We start from the raw sequence: 23,039 nt of genomic DNA, 5'->3' as shown, positions 1-23,039 counted from the left end.
ACTATGAATCTTCAGATCAGGTTTCTATATCTTCTGATTCCTCTTCTGATCAGCAGTTATCTATTCCCACTTATGAGGACTCTGATGCAGAAGATTCCATCTCTTCTGCTTCTCCTCCTGAGGATTTTTCTTTTGGAGAAACTTTGCATACCTTAAGGGAGCACTTTCACTGGGAGAGTCAGGATTTCTCAGAATCTGAAAAGAGACTTAGGGATTTTCTTCTTCTTCCTCAGCATAGGCCTTTGGCTATACCTCCTGTTCTAGACATTGTTGTTGATGTTTTCACAGAATCCAGTATGACTCCTGATTCCCTGCCTCTGGCTCCTAGTAAGCCAGACAGAAACTACAGGGTTCCTGACTCCCACAAATTCCTTTTTAAAAAATCCTACTGCTGAACTTGAAAACATTTCTTAGGGTCCCAAGGGCGTTAAGGCTTCTACTGCAAAAAAGTCCTACCCCTTCTGATAAAGATTCCAGTGTACTGGATAGACGGGGTAAGAAGGTTTACATGTCTGCAGCCTTGGCAATCAGGGCTTTAAACTGTCGATCCATATGCTTAAACATCAGCAGCATGTCATGGGTTTACTTAAACAGAAGATGATGTTGATTTCTGACTGTGTGGAAAATAGATTTGCATGATTTATTGCATTGAGCTGAACAAGTTGGAAAACATACTTTGCAATGTGGTTTTGATTCATTGGAGGCCTCTTGCAGGGCTGCTGTAACTGGATCTGTGATAAGAAGGCATGCTTGGCTCAAAGAGCAAAGTCTGCCTGACCATGTTAAAGCAAAATTGTTGGATGCTCCTTTACAACAGGACAGTCTGTTTGGTAATAAGGCTGAAGAAGCTTTGAAAAAGATAGAAGACAAAGCTAAATCTATGCAAACTGTGAAAGATTTTCTACAAGTGCAGCCACCCAGGTTTAGTAGGCCTACTAAGAACTGGTCCTTTCCAGTACCCACTAGAGCCGCTCAGATCAAACCCAGACATTCCAAAGGCTCCAGGTTTCAGTCACAAGGGACTTTGAGCAAAGCAGTGGGGTGCCTCCACCTCCAAATCTGGAAGCAACAAGGCACCTTCCTATGGTAAACAGTCTCAATGACTTCCATTGCAATCACCAAGCACTTATCTTTTGGCTGCCCCTTTGGGGGGAAAACTGGCACTTCATGCACAAAACTGGCGATTGATTACCCAGGACAAATGGGTTTTAAATATAGTATCCCAGGGATACAGATTTCAGTTCCACACATTGCTAGTCCCAAACGGATGGCCAGACCTGCCTCCAAATCAGTGGGCAGAGGCCCACAAACAAGTTATATCCCTCATGAATGTGGGAGCTATTCATCCAGTACCAGAAAAGGAAAAGGGACAAGGTTTTTATTCAAGACTTTTCCTGGTACCCAGAAAAGACAAATTATGGCGTCCAATCCTGGACTTATCCATTCTAAATACATTTCCGGACATTCCAAAATTCAAGATGCTGACTCTTCAACAGTTACTACCTATGCTAGGCAAGGATGCCTGGTTGGTAACTCCAGACTTAAAAGAGGCATACCTGCATATCCCAATCAGGGAATCTTGCAGAAGATGCCTCCGCTTCAAAGCAGGCTATTTGCATTACCAGTTGTCTGAACTACCCTTTGGCTTATCTACTGCGCCCAGGGTCTTCACAAAGTGCCTGGAACCAGTAATTGCATTTTGCAGGCAAAGAAATATTCAAATTTATCCATACCTCGACGATTGTCTAATTCAGGCAGAAAGCAAAGACACTCTTTTAAAACATCTGGTGTTTGTAAAAAGGCTTCTAACTTGTCTAGGGTACACCATAAATGAAAAGAAATCACAACTGGTACCCTCCCAAATAATTACATTCCTGGGTGCAAGCTTGAATACAACTGCCCAGATGACTTACCTTACGCCAGAAAAATTCAATTGATGACTTACTTCAAACAGGTGGCCACAAAAACCCAGCTATCTGCAAGACAAATTCTGCATGCCTTGGGGTTCATGGTCTCCTGCATTCTTCTAATTCCATATGCAAGACTGCATATGAGGAAACTTCAATGGTACCTAAAAAGCTTATGGAGTCAACATTGTCACAGCCTGGAAACAATAATTCCTATCATTCCTTGCCTGTAGCTAGAGTTCCTATGGTGGGCAGAGGGCTGCCACCAAAACAAGGGACTGTCATTCATTCCACCCCCTGCCACCCAAACCCTGACTACAGACGCATCAGACTATGCTTGGGGGGGGGGGGTTCATCTGGCAGGGAGATGCATTCAGGGCCAATGAAGCCCAAATCAAATGTACCTACTTATCATTCAGAAAGAGATGCTAGTTGTAAAGAATGCTCTGACAGCCTTCAAGGACTATCTTCATACAGGACAGCTTCTGATAAAGACAACAGCACCACAGTCATGTGGTACATAAACAAGCAGGGGGGTACATATGCCTACCCCCTTTGCAGACTAGCCGTGGCATTGTGGAACACGGGCTTAACTTAAATACATCTACAAGCTCAATTCCTGCCAGGAAAGCAAAGTACTCTGGCAGATGAACTAAGCAGAAATTTTATGGACCCACACAAATGGAAACTGGATCCACAAGTCTTCAGCATGTTGACACGCAAATGGGGGAGCCCAGACATAGTTTTGGGGTGAGACAAAAAGATCTATCAGTTGGACAAATTCTGCACAAGAACTCATCACAAAAAAGCTTGGAAAGTGGATGCCCTATCCTTCAGCTGGAAAATCCTATCAGTCTATGCCTTTCCCCCTCTGCCTCTACTCTCCAAGGTCTTATTAAAAGTCAGACAGGAAAAACCAAAAATGATTCTGATTGCTCCAGACTGGCCTCGCCAACACTGGTATCCGCTCCTGTGCAATATGTCGCACCTTCCTCCGTGGTACCTGTCTCAGACACCTCACCTACTGTCTCAGCAGCATGGCTAATCAACTAATTTCACCAGTTACATCTCTCAGCAAACCTGTGATGGATGTCATTTTGGAGGCTAGAAGGTCTAGTACTAGAAAATCGTATGCTGACAAATGGAAAAGATTCTGTGCCTGGAACCAAGCACAAGGAATAAGCACAGCAATGCCCAATATTCCTCAGATTCTACAATACTTAACTGAGATGCTTCACAAGGGCCTATCTTTTTCTTCCATAAAAATCCATGCCTCTGCCATTTCAGATCATTACAGCACAGAGCCCTCCCCTCTTTTCTCATCCTCTGCTAAAGCAGTACCTCAGAGGGGCCAAACATTTAAGACCTCCCAGGAGAGCACCAACTCCTGCATGGGACCTCAAGTTTTGTCTTGTAAAAACTCACTCTACCTCCTTTTGAGCCAGCTGCTACTGCGGACCTAAAATTTCTCTCTTGGAAAACAGATTTTCTTTTAGCAGTCACTTCAGCTAGAAGAATTTCAGAACTACAGGCTCTTATGGCAGTGGAGCCTTTCATTATTTTTTACCCTGACAAGGGTGGCTGTCGGAACCAATCCATGCTTTATGCCTAATGTGGTATCTAGTGTAGCCCTTAATCAGACCATTCATCTGCCAACTTTCTTCCCAAATCCACAGAACAAGGGTGAGCGAATTCTGCATTCATTGGATGTACACAGACAACTAAGATTCTACTTAAACAGGACAAAATTTCTAAGAAAATCTGAACAATTACTGGTGGCATTTGCTGCAGGGGCAGAGGGAAAGGCTGTTTCAAAGCAGACGATTTCCAAATGGATAAGCCATTGTATTTGTTTCTGTTATATGCACCATGATAAACCTGTCCCCAAGGGGATCAGATCTCATTCCACCAGGGCTGCATCTGCTTCTGCAGCCTTTCTCAGAGGAGTTCATACCAGAGACATTCTAGAAGCTGCTACCTGGAGCTCAGTTCATACGTTCACCAAACATTACCATTTACCTCTCTTCTCTAAATCCAGAGCAGGCTGTGCCACTGCTGTCCTGCAGGACCTTATAGCTGCTCCTAATGCTGTATAAATCCATCCTCCCAACCATAGCTTTGGGATTCTACCCAAATGTAATGACTGCAACAGTGAAACACGAAGAACATAGTACAGTTGTGTACACTTACCATAAATGTAGATGTTCTATGCCTAAAAGCCTTTTTGGTGTATTTGCTTTTGTTTGGAGCTATATTTTTTGTGTGTTAAATTATATCTATATATATATATATATATATATATATATATATATATATATATATATATATATACATATATATATATATATATATATATATATATATATATATATATATATATTGCTCCCCATTTGGGAGGCACCTGACATCTGGGATAAGAAAAACTGATGTAATGGCGTCGGCTGCATGTTTTATACCCCTGACGACCTGACGTCATGGAAGATGGACAGCAACCGACGCAGGACCCAAGACTTTGTTAATTAGGCCGACTGAGAGCAACCTGCCAACAGATTACCCAAATGTAATGACTGCAACAGTGAATACACTCGAACATCTACATTTATGGTAAGTGTACACAACTGTACTGTCTCCTTTATGCCTACCCTCCTCTTCCCCTAATTCCAAAATATTTTCAGAAGGCAAACAGGTTGAAGAGCTCCGTGATGCTCATTTCTCCTTTCTGGACTTGGCACGTTTGGCTTCCCTTCCTACAGTCTCATTTCCTTATTCTCCGTAGATACCGGAGCCTCGTCAAGATCTCCTATCTTGCCTGTCGAGGATTCATCATCCCAACCTTCTAGCCCTCAGGTTGCTCATATGGTTTCTTCTCTTCCAGTAATACTAAAGACAGTTGTCCTCCCCAATATGTTTCATTATTTTGGCATCACAAAAAACTTCCATCAAGAAAGTGTATAAGAGCAAATGGAAAAGGTTTTCAATATGAGCCTCTAACCAAAATGTTGACTCCTTTCGGCCCCAGCTTCTGCAGTTCTCTCTTTCTCACAACCCTCTTTAAGCAAGTTGACAGTTTTTTCTACTAGTCTTCAGTTGGCAGCAATCTCTAATTTCCATTCAGGAAATAAATCTTTCTCCCTGGCTTCCTGTACATTGTGTAAAGCTTTTATGAAGGGCATTTTCTCCTCAGACCTTTGGTAAAGGATCCCCTCACCAGCTTGGGACCTTACTGTGGTTCTTCAAGGTTTAACTCAGAAACCCTTCGAACTGTCAAGACACGTGATCTAAAATTTTTGTCATTGAAAATGGTCTTTCTAGTGGCAATAACTTCAGCAAAAAAAATTTATGAACTCCAGTCTCTCTCAAAGCCCCCTTAACATCATTTTTCACTAAGATAGGGTCTCTCTGCGGATTAGTCTTTCTTTTGTGCCTAAAATGCTTCTAAAAATATCAACCAGTTCATTAATTTAACCAGTCTTTTTTCTGAATTTTTCCAGCAAGGGAGAATATGTGCTATATCTCGTTGATGAACATAGATGACTGTATTTTTATCTTAATAGGACAAACAGTTTAGAAAATCAGATCAGCTTTTCATATCCTTTTTCCTCCAGTTGTCTGGATCAAGCAGTTTCTAAGCTTACCTTGGCCAAATGGATTGCAGACTGCATTTTGCTAATTTATTCTCAAAAAGGCTTAGAATTACCAACACCTTCCCAAGCTCATTCAGCCCGATATTTGGCTACTTCGTCAGCCTTTTGGTCAAGAATTTTTGTTGATAACATTTGTGCAGCAGCCACAAAGACCATACCTTTATTACACACTACATATTGGACATCATATCCAGAAATAGAGCCTCCATTGTCTCGGTAGTGTTCCAGAATATCCTTCCATGTGGGTCACCCAAGGTTTATGTAGCTGGGAACTCTGCCCCATTAGTGAGGAAGAATGAAAAGGACAGATTTATAAGCTATATACTCACCATAACTAAGCATCTGTGTTGTCCATTTTCATTCTTCCTCACCCTTCCTCCCATCTGTCGCCCATCAATTTTTTTTTTTTTTTTTTTTTTCTTTTTACTTCTGAAAGAACTTATTGGACTGTTTGAAACCTATTCTTCCAAGTTTGAGCCCCGTATTTATTTCTATCCTTTTTACTCTTGGACAAGAGGGAAATTAGCCAGCAAACTGTATCTGAAGCCTTAGGGTTGGAGTGAGGCATTATGGGTAGAGGGAGGAGCACAGGGGCTGGATCTAAAATCTAATATATGCGGCCGAGTTGGATCAGAGGATTGGCTCTGAATCTATTAGTGAGGAAGAATGAAAATGGACAACTCAGATGCCTAGTTATGGTGAGTACATAACTTACAATTTGTTAATTTGTTAGGTGGGTGAATGTGTAATGGTACAGTGACCCTTTTCAGCCATAGTCCAGACAACAAAGCAAAGTAACATTGTTCATAAAATTACAGCGAGATAAATTAAAGTGAAATATAACATTACATTCGTATGGGCTTGAGTGATGCTTGAGATGCATGAAAGCTGTATGGACAGTAAAATCAACTATAACTTTCTTTTACTAAGACCATTATGGCAGTATCAGCTACATGTTTGAACAACACTTTCATACTGGCATAGACATTTTTGATGGCTCACACCAGTGATTAATTTTTTTTTACAGGAATGAATAAAAAACTACCCTGGAAGAGGCATTTTTTGATTATCAGTGTTCTGCCAGCCACCAGCTTCTTGCAGTCGGCTTTTCTGTTCTTTCTTCGGTGAGAGATGATGATGGGATATCATCAGCCAGGTAGCAATCTCAAGGTTTTTCAGCATTTGACCCCTAAACATTCTCCTGGTGATTGACATGCATGCTTTCAGAGCCTAGAGCCTGCTACACTTTCTACTTTGAGCATACATGTTCATGCGCACATCCCTTAAAGGTTGCTGCATGAATATAAGTTTCTCATACCAAGTGTAAATCCCTAGCAAGTACACCGCATGCTGTAAACCTCTCCGCCAAGTAGGTGCTGGTACTGTAGCAAGCCAGATTGCCTCCTTCAAGAGAGTTTAGCCGGCATTAAACTGTTACTCCCAGCCTCTATGCCAGCTCATCTAGTGGCTGGGTCGCTAGTTTGTTCCAGGTGATCTTGGTCACAGTCCAGTCTTCATCCTTGCACACCACAGAGCCTTGTTGCTAGAAACAGTTTAACAACTAGGTATGATGCAGGTATAAACTGCAGATCTAATCATCCTCATCAGTTCATTCAGACTGATGGGTAATAAGCCACTTGTCAGATCCAGTCCAACTCTGCTAGTGCTTCAAGTTCTATTAATATCCACCACTATTAATTATCCAGGGTATTAGCTTATCCCAGATCTTGTTTGCCACTTCTGCAGCTCAGATGGCTCTCATGAATGACAGATAAATGCTCCTTTTATTCATAATATTCCTGCCTTCTTTCAGTCTCTTCCCCATAAGAGTAATTTTTGTAACTCCTTTCAAGTTTCCTTAGAACTGTTAGGACAGTTATTGCTGCTACACACACACACACACACGTGTGTGTGTGTGTGTGTGTGTGTGTGTATATATATTTATGTGTGTGTGTGTGTGTGTGTGATATATATATATATATATATATATATATATATATATATATATATATATACTTAATTGTTCCATCACTAATAGTTTATAATAAGTCATTGTACAGACTATATATTACTACATATTTAGAAGGTGGATAGTTTTGATAGTTCATTATGCAGTGTGACAAGTGATTTATTGATTTATTCTTTAATAACCCTTTTCTATGTGCTGTGTATTAAATTTTACTATATTTATCTCCATTAAATGGATGAAGAAAAGCCTAAGAAGATCTTCTGTAAGTGTTCCAAGTGAAGCCACAAAACCTTACTCCAGGACACCCACAATGTAATTTTTCACTGTTACAGTATTCTTCATAGTAGGGATCTCCTGTCAAGAATAGCACAGTGTGTGGCCAGTTTACCAAAGCCTTAAGATTTTGTATATGCTGTACATCATGTCTGCTCCCCGTACAGGACATAGGGTGTAAAGGTGATTCGGGAACTCTCTTACCCAGAACAAGTTTGTAGCCAGTTCAAAAGCTGTCATTGCTGATCGGTCTGAATGTCCTTTGCTGTGCTAAATACCTAGCCATCAGATAAGTGCCCCACTGAGGTCTTTTTTTCTTTTGGGATTGTTCTCTCTGTTGTTTACTTAGTTCATGTCATCCAAAAAGGGAAAGTGTCAGTATGAGAGTCAAAATCCCAGTAAGGATCATCACAAACATTGTCTTTTTTTGTCTGGGTGCAGGTTGTCTTCCGTAGCCATCTATATTGAGAACCAGAGGTAGCATGTCGGTATCTTCTATCCCCGAGGTACCATTAAGTAAGAAGAAGGCCAAGAAATCTCAGCCAGATTATTTGACTGACCAGCCTCAATTGGGTGTTGCTTTAGAAACAGGTGATAGTCTGTAGACCGTCTGGTCTCAAAGTTGGATTCCTCTGAAGCAACCCTGTCAGACGCCATCGTGGATCCTTCCTTACACGTCCTCTGAGGCTTTGCAGGTGTCTGCTCGGGACGTTGAGGGGGATCCACAGATTATCTCTGAGGGCCCTAGAGGGGTTCCATAGATTTTGGTCAGGGGAAGAGGTTCTGGATACTCTTATTGAATCTTGTCAAGGGTAGGAACCTGCACTGGACGTTACGGCTGACGTTCCTACGAAGAAGCAGCAGAAGACTAATAATACTTATAAGGATCCTTGTAGAGAATGGCAGGAGTTTACTCAGGGCCTGTTTAATGCCTTAATGGCTGTGAGGCCTTCCCAAGGGGTTTCTATGCCTGCTCCTGCTTGGACTTCACCTCCTTCCAAATGGACTGGGAAACCCATTTCCTCAGATGAGGATTCAAAGTTTGATGATGGGTCCTTTTCTTACTCTTCCCAGATGCCTTTACCTTTGGCTTATTGTTCTGATGAAGAGTCCATTAGTAGTGAGTCTCCTTTTGAGGAATTGTCTTTGGAGACATTATAGCTAGAATGATGGAATAGTCTAAGGGATTTTTAAGTGTCTGATACCCAGAAAAGGTATTATGAGCTGCTTCGGGTGGACACTCCTAAACCTTCTGTAATACTTTTTGTGTTGGCTACTTTGTTAGACACCTTTATAACTGTTTCTAAGTTTCTTGATTTTCAGACCACTGCTCCAAAGAAACCTGATAGATTCTGTAAGGTTTCTGAGGATTCAGTTCTTATACAAGTGTCCTCCTGACCCTGCTGTGTAGTGTAAGTCGCATCTGACAATACCAGACATGCTCTGGCCTTGATTGCTCAAGTTTGTCAGGTTATTTCTGGCCTCCTTAATTCTGAAACATAATCTTTCTGTTGCATCTATTTTGGGTTCTGTATCTCAAGTGCCTCATCACTCTGTCAAGTGTAGCTATGAAGCTGCTGCCTTTGGGTCTGTCATGAGGCATTATTCTTAGCTTTGCCTGTAGTCATTACCTGAAAACATTAAGGCCAGGATTCTGGATGCTCCTTTGGATAATAAAAATCTCTTTGGGGCTGCTGTTGTTGCTGTTTAAGTCACTTTAGGAAAAAAGTAAAGCTTTGCAGGATCTTAAACATATTTTTGTATCCCCTATCCCTAAGTTTCAGAGCTATCCTTCTTGGTCTGCTTTTGTTTGCTGACAGCCTCGTCAGGCCACTAAAGGCAGGAAAGATGGTAGGCTATCTCCACCTGCTAAGTCCTCTCAGGCTTCTGTAGTTCAGAAGCCTCCTTTATCTGACGAGCCTACTTCTGTTTGACATCTTGCCCCCCACCCTTCGACCAGGTTCCCTTGTCCTTTCGGCACTCCCTTTGCCTTCCAAACTTATATCTCATCACCTTAGATTCTTGGGTTCTATCCATCATCCATTGGGGCTACTTCATGGTGTGGAAGTCTCTCCCTCTTTTCTCAGGGATTCCCCAACCTCCACTGGAACAACTTCCTCATTTCTCTGAGGTCCCTGATGGACCAGGGAACAATTCAGCCTGTCCCTCCTTCAAAAGTAGGACAGGGATTTTACTCCACGATGTTTCTGATCCCTTGAAAGGAGAGTATTTGGAGACCAGTTCTGGATCTCTCCTTGCTCAACACCTTTATCAAGGTTCAGTCTACTTGGATTCTTACTCTTCAAACCCTGTTTTCTCTTTTACTACAGAACAGAACAAACCCGCAAGTACGACAGGTGCAAAAACTCCAAACATACACCTGCAAAGTGTAAAAAAAAAAAAGCCAGTACCGGATGTGGAATAGATAGCCGCTGTGGTACGGCGGTAGCATTACCACCTCACAGCAAGACGTTCTCCCGTTCAGTTCTCGGCTGGGCTTGGGAGTGCCTTCTGTGTGGAGTCTGCATGTCCTCCCCGCGGTTGGGTAGCGTTCGAAAGACATGCTTGCGTAAATGGGCATGCCTTCATTGACGGTTGAGCTGGCACCTCGGCGTTTCGTAAAAATCTACTGCCAGTCATTAGCGGACCGGAATTCCGCTGTGGCAACCCCATACTGGGAAAAGCCGAAAGACAAACAACAACAACCGGATATGGAATAGCAACATAAATTTAATGTGTAAAAATATACATAAAGTAAAACTGATAGCACATTAACACAAAAAATAACTCATAGGTGTAGGGAATAAACCCAAAACCACCTAAAAAAAAACAGTTTCGGCCAGAATGCCTTCTTCAGTGAAGTACCATAAATACTGAGTTAAGCAAACCCACTTATAAAGACACAAAACCAGCCCACCAAACAATCCCATTGGATCATACATCCTTCATTAATAATGTTCATTCAAGCCTGGGGTGAACAAACCCCCCAGATTAATTATCCATTTCCTCTCTTTAACATTTAATATGGAGTGCCAACATAATTTATCACTACATTCACCCGTAATACAGTCAATGGTCGTAAACCTGAAGTTTGCCTGTGTATGTTTTAAAGTATTTTTTTTTAAAGTGCATTAGATTGCTTTTTATTTTTAATGTCACTGATAATGCCCCACCTATTCTAAATTTCAAAGGCTGTGACATCTGCCCTATATAAAAGGCAGAACATGAACTGGTGGCCAGATAGATCACCCAAGGGGTGCTGCAATTGGCAAAAAACTCAATATTGTACACAATGGGTGTATTTTGGCTGGTGAATTCAGTGGTTTTTAAAAACCCTGTGATAGTGTGAGCAATGCCCACATATGCCATACAACCCTTCAAAATATTCCCTGTAAGCGTTCTTTGAACATACGATTCTCTATTATAACCCATACCTTTATAGTGGGAAAACAGTGATCCTATAGTGCGGCCCCTCCGAAATGAAAAAGAACATCTGTCTCCTAAACAACTAGCAAGTCTGTCATCCCCCATCAAGATATTCCAATGTCTATTAATCGTCCGCATAAAGGCATTGGTATTTCTACCAAAAGTTGTTACAAATCTGATGGGGGAATTGTTCACCAAAGGTTTCTTTTGGTATTCCAATAGGTTAGGTCTATCCTGATTCGTGGCCCAATTACATGCCCCCATAATGTTATCAGATGGATAAACCCCTGCCCCGAAAATGGGAAATGAGATCCTGTTTGTATTGATGATAGGTCTGGGTGTCAGAGCAAATTCTACGAACATGGAGGAATTGAGATTTGGGGATATTCCGAATTACGTGTTGTGCATGGAAACTACTGGCATGGAGGAGTGAATTATATTGTGGAAATTTCCTATAAGCTTGGGTATCTAAAATATTGTCTGGCTTACGACTAACCAGAACATCCAGGAAAGTAATCTGGGTTTTGTTGAAACTGACTTTAAACTCAATACCCCATTTGTTTTCATTAAGATAGGTCACAAACTCCTCCAGGTAAGTGACATCCGATTTCCACACAAGCCAACAATCGTCGAGGTAATGCCTCCAGATATCTTTTTCATCAATAAACAGATTGTGGCTGGAGTTGTAAATTAACTCCTCCTCTAAGTAGGCCATAAATAGATCCGCATATATGGGTGCGAAAGAAGCTATTGTTTAACATGTGAAATTAGGAATGTGAACTAGGTCTCAGATTTTATAATTCCTAGATGTATTATGTTTATTGTACCATACTAAATTGCATTTAGGTTGGTTTTTGGGCTTCTGGGGACTGGACACTTATTTACAGTATTTATAAAAGTGTTTTTGCACATAATCTTTCATAGGTTGGTCCTATTAAAGTATCACTAGTTCTATTACATACAGGTTCCCTAATAGACTTATATCATATATGATTGGGGTTTGGTTGGTTTCTGTTTTTCTATAATCAGTGTAGATCGTGGTCTTAGCTGATTGTGGGCATTTATTCAATTGGAGGATGTACAATTTGGTTGGTAGGACTTCTACTTGTGGGGCACTGGTTTGATTGGTGCCATGAGTTTTGGGTGTTGGTTAGCCTTTTTTTAGTTTGGATTGGTTTGGGCAAGGTTTATACCTTGGAATGGTTTTCTACACCTAGAGTCACAGTACTTTAGGCCAATTTCTTTTGGCATTTATATTATAATACAGCTTGAATATATGTGGGATGGGACCACACTACATTTAAATTCTTGTGGATCATTTGGGGTTCATCCGCTTGACCGATTTTTGGGGGGGTGATTTTGATACATAGCATTGTGTACTGGAAGCAATAGATCTTTGTTATCTTGGCTTGTACCGCAAGGGCTAATGTTAAGTTGTCAATCTCGCCTTCATTCTTGCTGGATGGGTTCGGAGCCGATCCTCGGCTCCGACTCGGCCAATACTAAAAGCTCGAGAGCTAATTCCACCGGCTCGAGGCTCCCCTATATCCCACAATGCTAGGCGGTAACTACCCAGATCTCGTTTGCCGCTATAGCTGACGAGGTGCTCTTCTACCGGCTCAGGCAGGTTAGTTTAACTTTTACCTTTTTGGTACTTCCAAAACTCGTTTTTGTTGTTTAAATATAGCCCTTTTAGTTTGTTTTAAATATTTAGATCTCTCGACCCCCTTTTTGTCGAGTATATTTTTCCCCTTCTCCCCTTATCTTTAGGCCTTCGGCCCTTCCCTTCCCCCAGTCCTTTAGTGACTAATTTAGTCTTCCTTGTTTTTTTTGTCAATAAGGGCTTTTGTGTGTGTGTGTGTGTCTGTGGCTTTTTAGCCTTTAGTTATTAGCTAAATAATTTTGTATTCAGGGTGTGTCTGTGTGTTTTGCTGTGTCAGGCATTTACCTTCAATGTCTAAAGAAAAGGTCTCAGGCTTCAAGAAGTGTGACTCGTGCTGTCAGAAAATGTCTCTGACAGATGGTCACACTTCTTGTGTGTATTGCCTGGGGCCTGTGCACCTGCAGGACTCATGTGCTGTCTGCCATGGTTTCAGCCCTCGAGTCCTGCAGGAGCGCAAGAACAAACTCATTTTAAGGGGTTTGTTAAAGCCTGAAGGCCCCCCGACTCTGTCCAGTTTGGGAAAACCTTCAAAGGCTTCAAAACAGTCGACTCCTGCTCCTGAGTCGACTGTAGAAATGTCGAAGCAGGTTCCGACATCGGCTCCGGCCGGAGCCGATGTTTTTGGGCCTCAAACTATTACCTCGGCTCCGGCTGGAGCCGAGGCTGTTACGGCTTCATCGGCTCCGATACTATCGGAGCCACATTCTAAAAAGAGATCGAGATCCCCTTCCATAGGATCTACCTTTACTATTACTTCGGCTCCGGCTGGAGCCGAAGCTAGCAAGTCCCCATCGGCTCCGATACCATTATCGGAGCCATCTTACAGGAAGAGATCCAGGTCCCCTTCAATCGGTTCCGTACACTCGGCACCAGGATCTCCTCTCCTTTCGGAGCAGAGTCACAAGTCACATTCCTCTCTGTCTTCCAGGTTGTCAGACCATGACTTGCAGAGGGTGGTGAGTAGACTTCTTAAGTCCAATGCACTGGCCCAAATGCTCCATAGCCCGACTCATCAGTCGTTGGCTATTCCCGTCCCTCATTACATTCCTCCTCCGACTCCTTCGAGTTCGGAGCCAAGGCTTGTTGGACCCCATCACTGTCGGTGCGTCGGATCCGATACCATCGTTTTCGGCTCCGTCGTCTGCTCCGATCTCCTCTTTGGAGGGATCTCGGCGCCGGGCTTCCCTCATCGGCTCCGAGGGGGCGAGTGGCATCGGACCCTTGTCCGACCCCGCTCTCCCTCTCGGGGCTTCGGCGCTGGTGAGTTCGGCTCCGACATCGGCCGAGCCGTCTCTGTCGGTGCCGGGAGGGTCCTTGTCTCTTCGGAGCGAGGGCCTCGGACCTTGCCTGACAGGGATGCCTTCGAGGTCATGCGGAGCGTGCTAGAACCGGGTTCTGCCCCGCAGTCGGTTCCATCAGCTCCTCCTTCTACAGTGCCTGCGGAGATTTCTGCTCACCCCCTTGTCTCACACCATAGAGAACCAACTCCTCAAGTTTCCCCATTGGGAATTTCCTCCTCTTCGAGGTCTCTCCTGGCCCTGCAGGAGATCCCCCTAGGAAGAGGCAGTGCAAGAGGAAGCACATTGACTCCCCTGAGTCTATCACCTCTGACACTGACTTGGAGGAATCCGAAGGGTCCCCCCGTTCCCCCTCTGAGGATGTCTCCTTTGCGGACATCCTAGAAATACTCAAACAGAGGGGAAATTGGCCAGCCCTTAACCCTTCGGAGGACGAGTCTGTGTATCTTGAGGCGTTTGGTTCTCGCCCTTCTACCTCCTGGGTGTCCCCTCCCTTTGACCCCCTTATGGAAGTGGTGGCAAGGAAGGCTTGGACGGCTTCTGACTCAGTGGAAAGCCACCCCGAGGAGACCATCCAAATTTATCACTGCTCCCTCAGACAAACAGTTTCTCTCCAAAGGTGTCCCGGTTGATGCCATGGTGGTGGCTGCAGCCACAAAGAAGGAACTAGCTGATGTCCTTCAAGGATGCATCTGCAGTCTTTACAAATGGGTTGTCCTGTCATCAGGCAGCCCTTCGGTCGGCCGGATTCCAAAGTCTGGGTCTGGCTTCGGCTGGTGTCGCACTTCACCCGACGTCATTGCGGCAGTCATTCGGGTATAAAGGCATCAGCCGACACCATTTTCCTCAGTCTTTCTTGCCGCGTGGCGCCCGAAGCAGAAGCTGTTCGCAAGTGCCGGTCGGTCAGATCCAGAGATTACTACTACCGAATACTACTTCGAAGACTTCTATAAAGCTAAGTACCCCGTTGGGGACTCTTTCTTGCCTCAACCGATGTCAGAGAAAGTTAATAACTGTTTATCTTGTGGGAAACAAATACCTCATAAAGATTTCCACTCCTATTGCATACATTGTTTAGGCCCAGACCACGACGTAGCAGCTTGTCTAGCCTGTGCTTCTTTTAACCGACGGACGCTTATTTGCTGAACAGATTTTCGGCTCCGATTTTGCCTACATTATGCCGTCGGATCCTCCGACTACGCAAATAACCAAAAAACGCAAAGAAAAGGACTGACACTCGCGGTCTGCAGTTTCGGCCGAAACCGCGGTTAAGCAAACCACGAGTGTCTCGGTTTCGGCCGAAACCGAGCAAGCGGTTCTTTCTTCAGCCGATAACTTGCCTTCTACCGAGGCCTCTTCTAACCTGGTAGAAACGGCTTCTGAAATCCAACCTTCTGTTGCGATTTCACAGGATTTATCTGACACCATTCCCCTAGATATTTCTACCCCTGCACGTGGAGCTGCTAGGCCTCCCCCAGCTATGTCTATTAAGGCCTTTGCCAGGGCTAAAGCAGCCAAAGCATCAAAACCTGTGCCTGCCAAGCCCCCCTCTCACAGGCCCAGCACCAGCTGCCATATGCTTTCTTTGGCAGAGGATCTCATCTCTTTAATTCGTGGAGCGCAGCCTCATCCAGACAGGGCCTCTCTCCCTCCTCCAGAAAAGAGGCCTAGAGCAGAGCCCCCTGAGCCAGTATCCACAGATGATTCCTCTGATGACTCAGAACATACAGACCCTCCTGAGGCTTCTTATTCTCCTTACGAAGACTCTGATGCTGAGGAGTCCATCCCTTCAGCCTCTCCTCCTGAGGAATTTTCCTTTGGGGAAACCTTGCATGCTATGAGGGAACAATTTCAGTGGCAGGGCCAAGATTTCTCAGACTCTAGAAAAAGGCTTAGGACCTTTCTACATTTGCCACAGCATAGGCCTTTAGCTATACCTCCAGTTCTATCTGTTGATGATGATGCATTTAATGATGCTTGCACTGCTCCTGATACCTTACCTCCGGCTCCTGCTAAGCCCGATAGGTACTACAGGGTCCCGGACACTCATCACCACTTATATAAGGCTCCTTTTGCAGATCCAGAGACTATCTCCCAGGGCCCTAAAGCTGTAGCAGCTACTTCTTCTAAAACCCCTCCCTCTGAAAGGGAATCCAGGCCCTTAGAGAGATGGGGTAAAAAGTTTACACCTCTGCTACTTTGTCAGCTAGAGCTTTGAACTGCCAATTTCATATGATTCAATATCAAGAGTTTATGCTTGACCAGTTAACTATAAAGCTGTCCTCTGGAGAATATTTAGATAAAAGTATGTTCAAGAAATGTTACATAACATACAGCAGGTTAGTAACCATTCTTTAAAATGTGGCTATGATGCACTGGAGGCTTCCTTTAGATCAGCCATGACTGGCACAGTTATCAGGAGGCATGCATGGTTGAAAGAACAGGCATTACCAGACCATGTCAAATCTAAGCTTTTGGATGCACCTATGGACAAGGTCAATTTATTTGGTGCCCCCCCACAGCAGGTACTAAAAAAGATGGAAGAGAAAGCAAAATCTGTGCAAACAGTGAAAGATTTCTTACAAGTTCAACCTCCAAGGTTTAGCAGGAACTGGCCCTCCAAGAATTGGTCCTTTCCGGACTCCTCTAAGGCCCAAAGAGGCAGGAATAGGCGCTCTAGAGGCAGAAACCAATCCAGGGGTGCCTACAGGGGTCGCCAGTGGCAGGGTAACAACCAACGAGGCACGGATACAGCCACCACCACTACAACAACTCAATCACAGTGACTTGGCGGTGGCACCGCCTACCAGGGAACAACTAGAAGCACCCTTAGGCGGAAAGCTAACATTATTTTCAAGAGAAAAATGGATTTTGCAAACTATAGACAAAGGTTACAGGTTCCATTTCCATACACTACCAGGAAAGAGAGGAAAGGAATGCCAAACCTACCACCTTCTCAAAGGGCAGAAGCTCTAAAACAAATATCTCAATTATTAAGAATGAGAGCTGTGGAAAAGGTACCATCTGTGGAGCAAGGAAAGAGATTTTACTCCAGGCTCTTCCTGGTACCAAGAAAAGAAAACAAATGGAGGCCTATTCTAGATCTGTCCGCTTTAAACACATTCCTCATTGTTCCAAAATTCAAAATGCTGACCCTACAGCAGCTTCTTCCCATGCTGGGCAAGGAGTCTTGGCTGGTAACTCTAGATCTCAAGGAGGCATACCTGCACGTCCCCATAAGACCAATTTGCAGAAGATACCTCAGATTTCTTGCAGGATCAGAGCATTATCAATTCTCAGCATTGCCCTTTGGCTTATCTACTGTGCCCAGAGTGTTCACGAAATGCCTGGCATCAGTAATCGCTCATTGCAGACTTCAGGGAATTCAAATCTATCCCTACCTGGACGACTGCCTGATACAAGCGGACAACAAAAACAAACTAACAGAAGACTTACAAAGAGTCATCTACCTGCTGCAAGCCCTGGGATATACAGTCAATACAAAGAAGTCAAGGCTGATTCCATCCCAAAGAATAACCTTTCTGGGTGCAGATCTGGACACATCAAAACAAATGGCACTTCTAACTGCAGAAAAGAAAGAGCAACTTCCTCTCTACTTCTTGACATTAACAAAGCAGAGCCATCTAACTGCAAGAAAAGTGCTACAAGCTCTAGGCTTCATGGCATCCTGCATAATACTGGTCCCTCATGCCAGGCTGCATATGAGAAAGCTACAGTGGTACCTAAAGAATTTGTGGTCTCAGCACAAGCACAGCCTAGAAACCAAAATTCCATTGATCCCATGCCTGAAGCAAGAGTTCTTATGGTGGGCTCAGGCCTGTCAATCAAACACAGGATTGCCCTTCTGCAAAAGTCAACCAAGACAAACCATCACGACAGATGCCTCAGACCTCGGTTGGGGGGCACACATGATGGGCAAGTGCATTCAAGGCCTATGGACTCAAGACCAGCTGCATCTGCACATAAATCTCAAAGAAATGATGGCAGTAAAATTGGCAATCCAGGCATTCAGACCTTTTCTCCAAGAAGGCCAGTTGATAAGGACAGACAACACCACAGTTATGTGGTACATCAACAAACAGGGAGGCACACACTCATACCCTCTATGCCGGCTGGCACTGGACCTATGGGATGTGGCTCTGAGCTACAACATTCAGTTACAGGCAATTTATGTACCAGGGAAGGAAAACATTCTAGCAGACATATTAAGCAGAACTACAACAGATGCCCACGAATGGATGCTGCATCCGGACATCTTCAAAGCCATCACAAGAGAATGGGGATTACCACAAATAGACCTGTTTGCATCCCCATTCAATCACCAGTTGAAGAAATTCTGCACAAGGACTTACCACCCACTGGCTTGGAAGGTGGACTCCCTATCCTTCAGTTGGAAAAGCCTGACAGCATACGCATTCCCACCACTTCCTTTGATGCACAAGGTGCTTCTCAAGATCAAAGAGGAACGTCCGAGGATCATTCTGATAGCCCCAGACTGGCCAAGACAACATTGGTATCCACTGCTGAGGAGCATGTCCCGGGAACAAATATGGACACTGCCTCTGATCCCATTACTGCTGACACAGAACAACTACAACATCCTGCATCCAAACCTAAAAACTCTGCAGCTAACTGCCTGGAACATTACATAGCAGCAATTAACCCAAATTTATCCCAAAGGGTTAAAGACATAATCCTGGAGGCTCGTAGACCTTCAACAAGAAAGAATTATGCAGCAAAATGGAAAAGATATCTCATCTGGAGTACTGCAAAGGGGCAAGATGTGACACTGGTGAACATAGCCAACATCCTGGAGTACTTGGCGGAGCTCTTCCATACAGGCCTGTCCTATTCCTCCATCAAGATACATGCATCAGCTATTTCAGCACAATACAGCTCGGATCCTCCTGTCTTCTCGCATCCTCTGCTCAGACAGTTTCTGAGAGGAATTAAAAATGTAAAACCTGCCAGGAAACCTTCATTGCCAGCATGGGACTTGAACTTTGTGCTAGAAAAACTGACTCTACCTCCTTTCGAACCAGCAGCTACAGCAGAATTGCAATACTTATCCTGGAAGACTGCTTTCCTGCTGGCAATAACTTCAGCAAGAAGGGTCTCTGAACTACAGGCATTAATGGCAGTACAACCCTTCCTGATCTTCCATCAAGATAGAGTGTCCATGAGAACAAATCCTACATTTATGCCTAAGGTGGTATCCAGAGTCTCTTTAAATCAGGCTATCCACCTTCCTACATTCTTCCCCAATCCACAGAACAGGGGAGAAAAGCTCTTACATACCTTGGATGTGCACAGACAATTACGCTACTACCTGGACAGGACAAAAAACAATAGAAAAACTGACCAGCTTCTAGTAGCATATGCAACAGGAAAGGAAGGAAAACCAATGTCTAAACAGACAATCTCCAAATGGATAGGAAATTGCATTAGATTTTGTTACTCCTACCATGGAAAGAAAACTCCAGAGAACATCAGGCCTCACTCCACAAGGGCTACAGCCACTACCAAAGCTTTCTTACGAGGAGTGGCTACCAAGGACATTATAGAGGCTGCTACTTGGACCTCCGTGCATACATTTGCCAAGCATTATAACTTGCCTCTATACTCTAGATCCCGTGCTGGTTTTGCCACTGCTGTTTTGCAAGGGATCCTGACTACACCATAATCTATTCTCATTTCCTCCTCCCCTAGCTTAGCTATGGTATTCTACCCATTTGTAAAGACTGCAGATGCATCCTTGAAGGACATAGTACAGTTTTGTACCTACCATAAATGTAGATGTCCGAGAGGAATGCATCTGCAGTCAGGATTACCCACCCTCCTTCCCCTCTGAGGTACTCCTAGGGTACTTACCAATCTTCAGCTAGCTTGGGGGGGAACTATTATGGTGTATTTGTTTGTATATATGTACATACATGCTTATTTTGTGTGTTTGCTCTCTACTATTTGGAAACTTTGGCATTTATCCAAATTTAGCCATCCAAGAGGGCACCTGGCATCTGGGGCAAGAAACACTGAGGAAAATGGCGTCGGCTGATGCCTTTATACCTGAATGACTGCCGCAGTGACGTCGGGTGAAGTGCGACACCAGCCGAAGCCAGACCCAGACTTTGGAATCCGGCCGACCGAAGGGCTGCCTGACGACAGGACAACCCATTTGTAAAGACTGCAGATGCATTCCTCTCGGACATCTACATTTATGGTAGGTACAAAACTGTACTATCCTTCTGTTCCTGTCCATCCTCCTAATAAAGAATCTAGGACCATGGACAGGTACGGCAAGCGGATGTTTTTCGTCAGCGACCTTTTCTATGCGGTCGCTGAACTACTTATGCCATTTCACCCGTCTCCAAAGAGATTTACTCAAAGATATGGGTGAACTGATGAAGGATCCTACAGCTGAGGGGTTCAAAGACACAATGAACTCCCAGTTGGCAACCCTAAATTCAATAGTGAACTCCTCCATGCGACTGGTTTCATATGCAGCAGATGGAGCGAGTAGATCTGCAGGCACAGGCATTGCCTTACGAAGGCACGCCTGGATGCGACTGTGCAACTTTGCGGACCCTTTCAAGGCGTCCTTCACCAACTCCCCCTTTGACGGATCATCTTTGTTTGGTCCACAGGTGAAGGATACATTGGCCAGGTGCGAGGTGGAAGGTAAGACTCTCTCTGCCGTAGGAGTCCGTTTTTCCACCCCTTCTAGACCCTATCCCAAAGGTCAGAGGGGAGGGAAGATGTGGTTTCAAAAACAATCTCAGGGAGTCTCATCTGACGCACAGGCCCGATTCCCCTCTAGAGGCAGAGGGGAACAATGTCGGCGCCCCAGAGGCAGAGGAGGTCCGCAAAACCAGGGTAGCAGAGAGGTGTTCTCTGACAAACCCTTTCAGCACCCCTGAGGGGCTGCCTGGCTGTCCGCCTTCGGAGGCAGTCGGGGGAAGATTATCACTGTACCCAGAAGCCTGGCTTGCCCTAACACAAGACAAATGGGTACAGTCGATCATATCCGAGGGTTACAAAATTCCCTTTTTTCACATTCCAACTCAACCAAAAAAATCCCTTCCAGATGTTCCACCCGGTCTAAGGGACAAAGCAGCATTGGAAGTTTCAAAGCTGCTATTAAAAAGTCATCCAACCAGTCCCAGCAGACCAGCAAGGATCCGGAATCTACTCCAAATTCTTTTTGGTACCAAAAAAAAAACAGGGGACTGGAGGCCCATTCTAGATCTCAGTCATTTAAACAAGCTTGTCAAGAAAACAAAATTCCGGATGGTCACGCTACAGTCCATCCTACCCTTTTTGGGTCAGGACAATTGGATGTGCTCGATAGATCTTCAGGATGCGTACTATCACATCAAAATGAACCGACGCTCCAGGAGATATCTCCGCTTCAGGCTGGGAGCCAGTCACTACCAGTTCAGAGCCCTGCCCTTTGGTCTCACTACAGCCACCCGGGTGTTCACCAAATGCATGGCAGTGGTCACGGCTCACTTGAGGCGCCAGGGATTCCAGGTGTTTCCATATCTGGACGATTGGCTCCTTACGGCCACCACCAGGCATCAGCTTCTACTATCCAGAAATTTCACCATGCAAACCTGTCAAGCTCTAGGCATCTCAATAAATTTCGAAAAATCTGCCTTGTCGCCTTCTCAGTCTATTACTTTCATAGGGGCCAAATTAGATACGCAGACTCTTTCAGCAAGACTCACAGAGCAGAGGGTTTTAGACATTCGGAACCAAGTATCCCTTCTGTTGCATTTGGTCAAAGTCAAATCCAGACTGGTGTTAAAGGTACTAGGACTCATGGCGGCAGCTATTCCTCTTCTCCCCTTAGCTCGCTTTTACATGAGGATCCTCCAGTGGATGCTCTTTACCCAATGGTCCTTTCAACGTCTCCCAATGTCCCATACCATACTGATAACTCAAGTATGCAAGAACCAACTATCTTGGTGGGTCACGTCACCTCAACTTCTCCAAGGAAGACCCTTCACTCTCCCCCCTCCAGTTGCCACGTTGACAACAGATGCCTCCCTGATCGGGTGGGGGGGGCATTATCAGGGCAGGACAGTCCAGGGCACGTGGCAACCCTTCGAGTGCCACTTGCACATAAATGTCCTAGAGATGAGAGCAGTGCTTTTAGCGTTGCAAGCCCTTCACGACTCTCTTCCCAAAGGGACTATTGCAATTCTAACGGACAACATGTCCGTGGTGTGGTACATCAACAAACAAGGCGGAACCAGATCATACCCTTTATGTCGAGAAGCACTCAGACTTTGGCAATGGGCGATCTCTTCTCAACGTTTTCTGACAGCGACGCACATCCCCGGGAAATCCAACTTCATTGCAGACAGGTTGAGCAGAGCAATTCTCATGCCACACGAGTGGTCTCTAAAGACATCAGTTCTAGAAGAGGTATTTCTAAGATGGGGCCATCCTTGCTGCGATCTTTTTGCTACTCCCCAAAACAGCAAGTGTCAAGACTTCTTCACGCTCTTCCCGTTACCAGGCCATTCCACCAGAGACGCTATAGTCCACGATTGGCAACGGGGACTTCTGTATGCTTTTCCCCCCTTTCCATTGATACCTCAACTAATTCAGAAAGCCATCGCATTGAGAGCGACTATGATCCTCATTGCCCCTTACTGGTCTCGACAGATATGGTTCCCCTTTCTTCATAGTTACCTTTTGGAGCAGCCTTGGCATCTGGACCCAGTACCAGACCTGATTACCCATCATTCGGGTCAGCTGCACCAATCTCTGTCTTCCCTAAACCTCACAGCATAGTTTCTCCAATTCCTACCTTAGCCAGGCTTCCCTCAA

The 23,039-nt window shown here is 44.6% G+C and overlaps 1 protein-coding gene across 4 annotated transcripts in view; it reads left to right on the top strand.

Annotated features, from left to right (window-relative positions):
- AKT1 (AKT serine/threonine kinase 1) overlaps positions 1-23,039 on the top strand; it is a 1,868,331-nt gene that overhangs the window by 1,788,866 nt on the left and 56,426 nt on the right. For 3 of the 4 annotated variants that reach the window (XM_044074351.1, XM_044074355.1, XM_044074352.1), the window contains one exon: positions 6,579-6,701. The exons of the other annotated variant lie outside the window; for it this stretch is intronic. In XM_044074351.1, the coding sequence (XP_043930286.1) occupies positions 6,579-6,679 (101 nt within the window). In that variant the 3' untranslated portion in view covers positions 6,680-6,701. Of the gene's footprint in view, positions 1-6,578; positions 6,702-23,039 lie in introns of those variants that run through there. 4 annotated transcript variants of the gene reach the window in all.

Source organism: Protopterus annectens, chromosome 6.part0 (genome assembly GCF_019279795.1).
Source record: "Protopterus annectens isolate FY-2018-M chromosome 6.part0, PAN1.0, whole genome shotgun sequence".
NCBI lineage: Eukaryota > Metazoa > Chordata > Ceratodontiformes > Protopteridae > Protopterus > Protopterus annectens.
Note: the sequence above shows the minus strand (reverse complement) of the source record. Positions and strands in the feature narration are given on the sequence as shown.